General features: G+C 34.6%; 1 protein-coding gene across 1 annotated transcript; it reads right to left on the reverse strand.

Annotated features, from left to right (window-relative positions):
- Positions 1-695: 695 nt before the first annotated feature.
- On the reverse strand, positions 696-11,653 carry LOC141833688 (phragmoplastin interacting protein 1-like). Its single transcript, XM_074721175.1, has 3 exons — positions 11,213-11,653; positions 1,440-1,486; positions 696-1,341 (listed from the first exon to the last, which is right to left on the reverse strand). The coding sequence occupies exons 1-3, from the start codon at positions 11,576-11,578 to the stop codon at positions 1,005-1,007; spliced, it is 750 nt and encodes a 249-aa protein (XP_074577276.1). The 5' UTR covers positions 11,579-11,653; the 3' UTR covers positions 696-1,004.
- Between the last annotated feature and the right edge of the window lie 259 nt (positions 11,654-11,912).

An 11,912-nucleotide genomic window follows, 5' to 3' on the forward strand; every position in this document is an offset into this window, starting at 1 on the left:
TATATGTTGTAGCAGTTAGTTGCTAACTTCTACAAAGTTTATCATGATCAAATAATATTCATTTAAAATGTAGTAGATGTTATGGAGTCCCCTTCATTAATAATATTATTTAAACCATATTATCACTATCCAATAGATAAAATAAATATAAAATAATGATATTTTATAAAAGCTAACAACTAGTTGTTACACATGATAATAACTACCTGCTAGATTCTACAAGGTCGATCGTGATCAAAAAATATTCATTTGAAATATAATTGATGTCATGAGTCCTAGAATTCTTTTTATTTATTTTACTGATTGAAATATTGATTTAACCATGTTATCATTTTTTAGTAAGTAAAATAACATAAGATAATAATCCTATTGTAGAAGCTAGTAACTAACTATTACATATTTATAATTATAGTAGTTAGCTGGTAATTTCTACATAATCAATCATGATCAAATAATATTCATTTAAAATATAATATATTTATAAAATCCCTTTTATTCAACTTATCTAAAAACATACTAATAAAAAAGTTAAATCCTAAAATAAAAAAGGGAGAAAGGAAAGAAGAAATTTTTAAATTAAAATTTCAAAAGATTGACTATCAAACCCCAAACAATAAATCCTATTCAGAAACATAGAAATTTTAAATCAGATCTAAAAATATTTCGAACGCTTCCCTTTAAATAGAATGCCCATGTGATATTTTTTGAAAAAGGCATGTTCATACGACGTTTTGACAAACGACAAACGCCCTTTTGATTTTTTGCCCTAAATTTTAAAACTACAAAAGGAAATTTACCTAGACCAGAAGAGAACAATTCCCGTAGTAGCTATCTCTTTCTCTCTTTTTTCCTCTTAGGAATAGACCTTAATTAGTAAGTGATAACATGAGATTACCAAGTTGATTGCCTTTCTAGTTCATTGCAAGCAATTTGACTACGGAAAATGAACTATCCACGGTTTGCTGGTTTCTAGAAAGCATAGAATACGACCTTTCATGCCTATTTCAGTTCCTGTTGCTAATTGCATAGGCTATCTTCACTGCCCTTCCATGGAATTCAAGCTGATTCTTCTTCATAGCCTCCTCCAGGGAGTCATCGTCTTCAAAATCAATGTGGCAAAAGCCTCTAGACACGCCAGTAGTCTTGTCCAAAGCTAATCTCACCGAAGAAATCTTAGAATCTTTGAAGTAGTCTCTTATGTCATCTTCAGTTACGTCCCATGAGAGATTGCCAACGTATGCCGAGAAGCATCCGTCAACTTTCTTTGGTTCATCGTGAAACCCAAATTTCCTCTTTCTCTGACAAATTCTGCACCGTTCCACCTTTATAAACCTGTTTCCCCTGTGACATGGAAAAGGGAAAAAAATAGTGCCAGCACATGGTAAACATAAATGATATTGATAAGAAAATAACCGTTGCTGGTGCAATGAAGACCATACATTTTAGTTCCATCCAATTCCAGTGCATTTGTTACCATCTCCCCCTCCTGAAACAAAAGCAATGATTAAAAATACAACTTCATTCTGTGGGAGCTTTCATTCTGTTTACAAGCAAGATCATCGTGAAGAAAACACAGCTACTAGCGGCACTAAGTTCACGACTTGAGCTTTAAAGAAATATATTAGAAATTGATCAGCTTGCAAGAACCTTTAAACTAATTTCTTATACTAAATAGTTAGCAGAAATCAGGTAGAAGTGTTCAAAGGAAGCAATTATTGCTAACTAAAGTATTAATTTATTATTTTATAAAAGTATTGTTAAATTTCATAATAATTATTAACTTATAAACAATATTGTTTATTAGTAAAAATTAGTATTCACTTGTTAAAATGGTTCAAGTACAATTATTCATATACGAAACTATTTATTAAATGACATTTTAATAACTTATTGGCAATATACATAATCGCATATTGTCATTGTATAAATATATTGTTACTGTTTTATAAGACTAATCATTATTCAACTATTTGTCATCATAGTTCTAAAATTTAATATTTATTTTCAATACTGCAAAAAGTATCTTGGAAAGGCAGAAATTAGTTTTCTCATTTCCCCTCCTTATCAATATAAAATTATCTAGGAAAACACATTTTGACTATGATATACATCCCAGTTGTTGTCGTCATCAAGTTGTGCTTGTCTCATTTGTAGTCTAACTACATGGATTTTGTCCTTATATTGAGCACTATGTAAGGATATCATTACAATGCAAATCAAAGCCTATTTCTAATACTCCATGTTCATCAATCATGCATAGATAAACTACATCCTACATGTATGCTAAAGTTCGCTTATGATTATTGAGGCAGGTACTACCCTTTTGACTTTCAGTTTGAAAAAAAAAAAAAAAGAAAAGGAAAACCACATGTTTAAGCTCTAAAGAGAAGAAAATACTATAACTAGAGACATCAATCCACATTCTTAGGTCATGCACCATTGTTGGACCACATAACTGATATTGTCACATAAAGGCTGACAACATTTGTAATCCATCAAAATACATCCTCAAGTGTTGATATAAAATATAGGCAAATTCAAGCCTTCATAAAGTTACAAAAGTTGTCAATATTTGTAAGTTTTAAAGACCTTTCCTATTCCAAACTTCCATACAAGTTCCAATATGAAAAATATGTCCTGATACAATTTTACATCTAGAAGTTTACATAATTAAGAAAAAAAATTTGCTTATTTTCTAACCAGCAATATCAGAAGTTCAATATCTTGACCGTTCTTCCATTTACAAACTCATCTAATATCAGGAAAATTCCAATATCCGGTTGATGCCTTTGAAGTTTAATACCATATCTTGGTAGGATTTCCTACAAAGGTTGGTATCACCTACAATTCCACCAACATAAAGACACAATTTAAAATCTAGGGTTTAAGTCAATCTTTACCCTACTCCCTGCACCAACAATATTCCTCTTTTTTATTATGGTAACGTTCTAAGTTAAATATAAATTTCGTTTAACAAAAACAAATTCACAATGAAATTCCAAGTTATAGACACTGATTCCCTCTTAACTCAGTATCTCCCCCTGAAATTAAGATGAATTTAGAAATAATTTTGAAAATAACTTTTTCTTTCTCCCCCCTGAACTTAACATCATTCTTTTTACTTTGTCAATTAGTTTAAGAACTATCCAAGTCATACTTTAAATTTTGAAAGCTTGTAAAAGTTATGCTTTATTCGAAAAATACTACAATTTTGACATAAGGAAAGCAATTTTGAACAAGAAATACTTTTTAAAATAAGAAAAAATAATTTTTCAAAAGAGATTTTGAAAGTTTTGAAGTACTTTTTCACATTTTTCAGAAAAATCTTAACCCATTTAATTTTGAAGTTTGAAAAATCTTAACCCATTTAACTTTGAAGTTTGAAATTTATTTCTTTACGTTCTCTCTCTCCCTTTGACATATTCAAAAATAAACGCAAGGGATTTTTGAAAGAAACTTTACAAAAAGCAATAAATATAATTTCAAAAAAATAATAATATTTGAGTTTGAATCCAAGCATGACATTTATATAATATATATAAAAATGCATAGACAAAAAAATTTATCCTTTAGTCACGTGTTTAACTTACTAGTACTAATTGACTATTAGAAGATAGTAGTTTTCAACAAGTTAGTCAAGTTAAATATATCATTCCAGCTTGTCTTTTACTATGCATGAACATTTAACCTGATCCATATTTGTAATTGTTTTTAGTCCAGATTTATTTTGATGCACTGAGATAAACATCGAAAACTCAAACTTTTATCCTATATATTTCACACCGTTCTAGATTTCACAATACACAAGCAAGTTATATCTAGTGTGCTTTGTGAGATGCAGTTAGCCTAAATCTATAGGTGCATGATCTCTACTGGGAGTGTCTAGGCTAAGTCTAAATTTTTCTTTAATTTTGAAATCAAGATTTTGAAAATATCTTTCTGAAAATAATTTTTTTCTAAAATAATGATAAGTAAATAATTTTAAAAATTTTTGAAAATATAAGCAATAATAGATTTGAAAATCATGAGTTTTTGAAAAAAAAATTTGACAGAAAAGATAATTAAAAATTTAATTCTTAATCTACCATGCACATTCCTAATTTAGCAAAAAGATACAATAAAATAAAATAGCATGCAATAAATAAGAAGTAAGTCAAAGTCAACATAGTGTTAATACAACTCAAAAAAAATCTAATGGGGTCTATTGAGGGGGTGGAGGTGGGTAGGTTATGCTCCAAGATCTGAGCATGTCCATAATCTCAGCATGCCTAGCCCTATTCTACTCCTCCAGACTCTCATAATGGCTAGTCACAATCTGTTGGTAGGTGACAACTAACTCGTACAGACTGGTGACTGACTCCTCCAGTTTGATTAATCTCTACTCTAGAGTGATAAGAGGTGGAGGTGGAGGAATCTGAAGGTCTGCTAGGTCAATGTCGTCCTCGACTGCCTGCTCTGGCTAAAGCTGATTCCCTCGTCTATAGGACAAAATCTCATCCTCATCTATATGAACTCCAGTTATGGAGAAGTTCTTAATGCCTAACATGTCATACTCACTGATTTGACATCACCTGAGGTAATGCCAAATCCAAAGGATGCTAGGAGTGAGGCTAAAATGTGACAGTAGGGCATATGAACTCTCCTACTAGTAGTGACACTAGATGAAAAAAAGATGGTATGAAAAATATGCAAACTAATGTCTATGTCTAATCTATGATGTAGTGCATATAATAGAAATGTATGAAATGGTCACATCATTGCGACATCCCTGGTAGTTAGGAGTAGAATGTAAGTCACTAGGACTCTATACAGAACATAATCCTGTACTTTGAGTTTGACTCATGGAAATTGAATCACTATAGGGACCCTTTCCTCTCCAAAATAATGTAAATGTATGACATCTAAGGTAACATGTGAGTAAAGATCATCAAAAGATGCATCCCGTCCATCCCTATGAGGGTAGCATAAAAAGGTGTATGATGAATGTTTAAGTCCTAAATGCTCTCTAATAATAATGAGAGATAGGATGAGGTCCCTACCTCCAACTCTGATGGAGTAGATCAGATCATCGATCTGAACTAAATTATTGCACAGCTCGGCACACATACCTATGTTAATCTAGTTAGTACAATAAATCAATCTCTCTAGGTTATAATGTTCCACAACCTGCATGGTAGGTATGCATGAACGTAAGAAAAATATCCTACATAAATATCTAGAATATAACAGTACATATGTCATAAATGCAAATCTAATCCTATGCTCCTCGATTGGGAATCTAAAATTTATGCTAGAGGTACTAGAAGTCCCAACCTTAGTGGTCTTCCTCTTAATCCTAATGCATAAATTAAAAATTTAACTAAAAAATTGACTTAATTGAACTTAGAGATTGTTTAGAGACTTACCTAGGCATATCGGATCGAAAACTAGAGATTTGACGACCTAGACACACTTGACAGCCGCACGGGGAAGCTTTTGGAGGAAAATTTGGGGTGACTACAAATTAGGGTCAAGCGCCTATATAGACAAGATCCGAGCGCTTGAATTTTAATCGAGGCGCTTGGATTTCGCAGCAATGCGAGGCGCCTAGATTTATTCCAGGTACCTGGATTTCGAAAACCACGAGAGCCTAAACAAAACTATGGACGGTGTTTGAGAAGCAATTCAAGACGCCTAGATTTATATCCGAGCGCTCGAATTCCATCTAGCCGAGCTTACGGGTTGGGTTTTAACGGGTTGGGTTGGTTTTAATTTGGTTAAGTTTGAACTAAGTTTTTAATTAAGTTGATTAATTAATTATTTGTAATTATTAATTAAGTTAAATTTAGCTAAGTATTAATTAAGTTAAATTTAATTAAGTTAAATTTATTTAAGGATTAATTAATTAAGTTAAATTTAGTTAAGGGTTAATTAATTAAGTTTTGGTTCCTAATTCCATCTCATCCATGTCTAGATTATCAAACAATTAATCCTATGGGTTGTGTGAGATAGTTTAATTGAAAGATGTAATAAAACTTGATTAACCTTGAGTTAGATTCAAATTTCACCGTCGACTAATTAAGTATACATTTCAGGTTTTAGCTTCCAAGCAATGGCGAGGCATAGGGACCTTGTTAGATATTGGAACAATGATCACTTTCTAAGCTAATTCGTGAAATTATACACTTAGTTAATTTAAGGAAAAAATTTTGATCTAACTAGTTTAGGGTTTGGCGAGGTAACTTCGGTTAGTTCCCCTCAGTTAAGCAAACCAAATAGGATACTCCTCACCCCACTTGACTATCTAAATCAGTTTTCCTAACGTACTATCATCTAGCTCCACCGTGGTACTAGATTGGACAAGTATTAATCAAGCCTATGTTCTTAACTAACCTAGGTTCAATCTAAGTCCAAAAAAAAAATTAAAACAAAATCAAACATGTCTTATTTAACTAGAATGATTTTAGATCTCCTAGATCATGACCCCTATTGGGTCTGATCAGATAATGTATATGATCCTTGGGGACCCAGTATTGGTTCTGTCCAACTTGATTAATTAGGCTAGACTTAGAAACTCATGCTTGAACTCGGAGTTTCTTGGTTCGATTCACTAATGACAAGTAAGATATATGTCTAGCTTTGTATCCAAATCCAGATCGATTGTATACAACTCTTTGAGTTCTAAGCATCATGTCAAGATACCTAGAATCCGAAGCAAACTTTTCCAACGACCTTTTTAGAACGTCAATTTGAATTTTCAATTTGGAATTTTCTTCCTCAAGTTGGACTTGAGTTGAAATTCTAGCCTGAACTTTTTCAATTGACAAGCTGAGGTTAATTTTTTCTTTAAGGAGTGTTACCTCCTTTTGGAGAGAATTAATCTAGACTTTACCAATTTTTTAGACGAATAATAAATAATTGAATACAATTTCCCAATTAAATGATTCCTTACAGTGTTGTTTGGACCTTCTGAACCAAATACGAATCCGTGACTTGATTCCGACTCGACTTCTGATTCTGTGTCGGGTTCAAACTCGATCTCAACTATCTCCTCTCTTGCTGGTAGAGTCAGGAAGATTGTGTTTGCTTCCTCCTCTGAGTCTTCTAAGGAGGACTCATCCTATATGGCATTCAATGCCTTCTTTTTAGTTTTACGCTCCTTTTAGTTAGGGCACTCGACCTTGAAATGTCCCTTCTCGTTACAGCCGTAGCACGTGACTTCGACCTTGTTGATTGGAGTCTTGTTTGATCCAGCTTTTTGGATCACTTTCTTCATCTCAGACTTTCTGAATCCTCTTCTCTTCTTGAACATCTTCCGAACTAGGTTGACTAGTTCGGTGGCAACTTCATTGTTGCTTTCAGAATCCGATGTGTCTCCGAATTCTACCTCCGTTCGACGTCGTGTCTTGCGGTCCTTCGCATGTCTTGCAAAAGTGCAATCCCTTTCACGACTGGATTGATGTTAGTCTATTCATGTAACTCGAATTCCAAAAACAATTCATATAACTTAATTTTAGAAAGATCTCTGGAAACCTTATACGCATCAACCATTGATGCTCATAAGGTGTTCCTTAGGAACGCTTTCAGAGTGTACCTGATAACATCTCAATTCTCCACCAATTCTCCTATAGCGTGGAGTCCATTGAGCAAGTCTTCAATCCGTGCGTACAGTTCACTCGCAGATTCACCTTCCTGCATTTTAATATTATATAGTTTATTTAGAAGAAAATCGTGCTTACTTTTGTGTTAGAAGTTCCCTCATATAGCTCAATGAGCTTGTCTCATAAGTCCTTGGCACTTATAAAGGAACCAACTCAGTTGAACTTTTCTTTTGTGAGGTTGCATTAAAACGTTTGGGTTGCCTTTGCATCGGCCTCGATCTTACGCTTTATTGCAGTGTCCCACTTCTCGCATGGTTGTGGGATACCGTCGACATCGATTGGGAATGTAAATCCGGTCTGGATCACAATGCACATTTCCACCTGTATCTTGAAGTAGTACTCTATTCTTCCCTTCCAGTAGATAAAATCCTCACCAGAAAATAGAAAGGGTCTTGCGTAGGGGTATAATCGAACCGAGCCAAGCCGAATAATAAGAGGCTCGAGCTCGAGCTCGATTTGTTTTTCCTAAGCTCGAGGTCGGCTCGAGCTCGATTCGAGCTTTAATTCTTAAGCTCGAGTTCGACTCGTAATGAAATTAAATAGTTCGCGAACGGCTCGAGCTCGGTTCGAAAAAGGCTTGTTTTAAAGTTAAACGAATTTAGTTAGAGCTTGGTTCGAAAATAACTCGTTTAAAACTTAAACGAGCTTAGTTCAAGCTTGGCTCGTTAATATATAATATTATAATTCAGGTATAATATATATATATATATATATATATATATTCGCGAGTCTCTTAACAAACACGTTCGTGAGCCTTTAAACGAACATGTTCGCGAATACGTTCGTAAGTCTTTAAACGAACATGTTCGCAAGCTCACGAACTAAATATTATTAAGCTCGAGCTCAGATCGATAATATTTTCGAGCTCGAAATCAGGCTCGAACTCGGCTCATTAACTTAATCAAACGAACTCAAACGAATTTTTTTTCGAGCCGAGATTCGAATAGCTCGTGAGCAGCTTGGTTCGTTTACACCTCCAGTCTTGTGGTACCGTAACCTTCTCGATGAGTCATACTTGCACAAAGAATTAAATAAAAAATATGTATCAAGACTTGATATTGGATTAGCAATACAAAAAAAAAGTATATCAAGAATTTAAGAGTGATGAAAAACCGATTTTGCTTGATTAGTGGTTGCACTAACTTTGAACATCCCTCGCTCTGATATCAATTGTAGGATCGAGTTGAACGTTAGAAGAGGTGAATAGCACGTTCGTCGCATTTTCACTTATTCGAAAATCTTACGAAAATCAGAGTACAAATACGGAATGCAACAGAAATAAAAGAATATAATACTTTTATATACTTAGTTTATAGCCACAGGCTGTTACTCTAAAGCCCACGATTCTTGATCATTTTCGACGAGCAATTCACTATTAAACTCCCCTTTTACAAGGAGTTTTTGCTTTTATAAAAAAAGGACAGTAAACCTTTACTATCCTAAGAGTTTAAGTACAACAGTGAAATGTAAATTTTACCGACTTATAAAGTAGATGTGCAGTGCAGAAGTCGGTACAACTCCTCAACGTTACGACAACGTATCGGATGTACTGTTCGTGCACAGGAAGTCGTCATAGTAGTGTAAATGTTATGTCCTAGGATTTCTCCTCACAGCTACATATAAAGGCTGATCCGAGCTCCTGGAACTCCTTCCAGACGCCTCTACATCATCCCATCGATCCGCTTCCGATATTAACTCAGCATCTTCCGAGCGGCTGTATCCCTTCCGAGCGCCTGGATGCTGACGTGGAAGTTGTCGGATCAACTTTAACTCTGCAACGTCTTATCCATATCCGGGCACCTGGAGTCTTTGCAAGTGCCTAGAGTCTGAGGTGTCCCGACTACTAGGAACTTACCACCTCATTCGTCTCACTTGTCCAATCGGCTGACGTCCGGACGCTTGAATCCCTTCTAGACACCTGAACCGTCCGGTGATCTAGATCCAGATTAGGACGCCCGGAACCCAATGTTCTGATTCCTCCTTTCCTGCATCACAAGGTTTGTCCAGAACAAACATAATCAGGAAGTTGATTTTTAAGTTTCTAATGAAACCCTAGGTCAGACCGACATCTACGTTCCCCTTCCCGAAAATGCGTCCTCACCTACACTGGAGAATTTACCTTTTGTCAACCCGATCCTCCAGACCTATTGGACTTTTGCTCCCTCTGATCCTCGGCCCTTAGGACTTTCACTGTTAGACATCCGGTCTTCCAGACCCGCCTAGACTTTTCCGCTTAGTGCTCTGATCTACCAAATATTCTTGCCCAATCCTCCTGACCAAGACTTTCTCTGCCTAGCCACAATTAGGACTTTCCTGTGCTACTTGCACACTTAGTTTAGCTTATTAATTCACTTCACAAATTTAACTTGAACCCTTTGTCATTATAAAAATCCTGATTTGATTATCTGGTGCTCCCTGTACCAACTATCTTAAGGATAATTCCTTTTTTGGTAGAATAGGACAGTTTTTATTTGTAGGAGTTGAAATTACTTTTTTGTATAAATCCTCATCTCAAGTCAATCCTATGGATTTCAAACTTGAACTCTTTGTCATTATCAAAATCCTGGTTTGATTATCTGGTGCTCCCTGCACCAACAATCTTAAGGATAATTTCTTTTTTGGTAAAATAGGACAGTTTTTATTTGCAAGAGTTGAAATTATTTTTTTGTATAAATCTTCATCTCAAGTCAATCCTATGGATTTCAAACTTTAACATGAATCTCTTAAAAAAATGTTCATGTAGTTTATATTCTGATCCCATAAAATGATTTTTTTTGTTTATTATATCTTTATAGCGGATATAGGCCATATAGTCATGGTTAATCATTGTATATAATCCAAATAATATGGATATCTAAAATACATAGTATATGTACCATTCATCTATCATATTAGCATTGAGTATACTATTAGTGTCAACAATCGAATATATATGATATATCAATTCATGTTTTCCTTCTAAAATATTTTTATAGCTTCTTAAAATTCAAATTTTGTTGGATTTTGACTTTTTTTTTTGTTTTATTTTTTGCAATTGTATTTTGCTTAAATTTTCCTTTTCAGAATAAAACTTACTAATAATGAAGTCATATATAGGTATTGATTTTACTGAATTTTTTAATTTGTTTGTTAAATTGCACCCCTTTACATAAACAATCAATGTTTACGGATCTACTATCTATTTCCATATCTAATTCAACTAGTTGTGTGTCCTTCATTCTTTTCTTCCATGATTTTGTCAAATGTAGAGATTAAAGTTTAGTTTGTGAAAATTTTCTCTATTCTCTAGTTTTAATCTTTGTTTTCTTAAATTTGAAATTTGAAAATTGTATTAATAGTTTTTATTTTTCATAGAAGATGTTTGATTTTATGCGGACAGCAACTGCTTGGGCATTCCATTACTGTTATTTCCTAGAATTGGTTCTAAGTTGCCCCAAACTCTTTGCAGATAGTATATCCCTAACACTATTTTTCTCCATTAAATTGAAACAAAACCGTTCGAGAATGTGGAGAAAAGCTACGATGGAGCAATAACCGAGTATTATCCATCAGAGTAAGAAGAGGGTAGGAACCTGAAAAGTGACAAAGGCGAGGCCACGGAAGTTTCCAGTGTCCGGGAATCGGGAGAGCTGAAGTTGGGAGACGGGACCGATGTCCTTGAACAAGTCCCTGATCTGCTTCTCGGTCGCGGAGTAGGGCATCCCGCTGACTACCACCTTGGTAAGTTCGTGAGATTCGGTACCTTCTTCCGGCACCACCGCCTTCTCCCCAACGTTCCGCTGAAACTGCTCGTCTTCACTCGCTTGTTCGGCGTCATCGACAGGGACGAGCAGTGGCTGCCCCCATTTGTCTTTCTTAACCTTTGCTTTCTTTGCCTTCTTGTTCGTCTTTCTGGGCTCCTCCGTACCAGTGCCCGCTTCCGTGCCTGCCGCTTCCATGACTCAGCTCTTGGGGTTTGGGAGCACTACGAATGCGATGGTCGGTGCCTTCGTTAGGGTTTAGGTTTTGGACAAGGTTAGATGGGGCAAAAATTGTACCAACTACAATGTATAAATAAAAATATACTAAATGGATCAAAATTATGATATTAAAATATTTTTTATTAATTTTATTGAAATTATTCAAACTTAACTAACACGTTAAATAAGGTATTATTTCAATTTTTTTTAAAAAAAAAAGACATCTTTTGACGAAAATAATAAGGAGAACTTGTTTAAAAATACCAGATGATAAACTTGTCTTTGTAGTCAGTCCTCATCCATATTTTTCTTT

Source organism: Curcuma longa, chromosome 8, assembly GCF_044706935.1.
Source record: "Curcuma longa cultivar G26 ecotype Majalengka, Jawa Barat chromosome 8, ITB_CL_G26_1.1, whole genome shotgun sequence".
NCBI classification, from domain to species: domain Eukaryota; kingdom Viridiplantae; phylum Streptophyta; class Magnoliopsida; order Zingiberales; family Zingiberaceae; genus Curcuma; species Curcuma longa.

Bases quoted from the DNA above. Each gene is read 5' to 3' on its own strand.
- LOC141833688 (XM_074721175.1), bottom strand. From the start codon at position 11,578: ATGGAAGCGGCAGGCACGGAAGCGGGCACTGGTACGGAGGAGCCCAGA. The intron at 1,487-11,212 runs GTTCCTACCCTC...CTTTTGTTTCAG, and splicing joins TCGCCTTTGTCACTTTTCAG to GAGGGGGAGATGGTAACAAA. The intron at 1,342-1,439 runs GTATGGTCTTCA...TCCATGTCACAG, and splicing joins GAATTGGATGGAACTAAAAT to GGGAAACAGGTTTATAAAGG.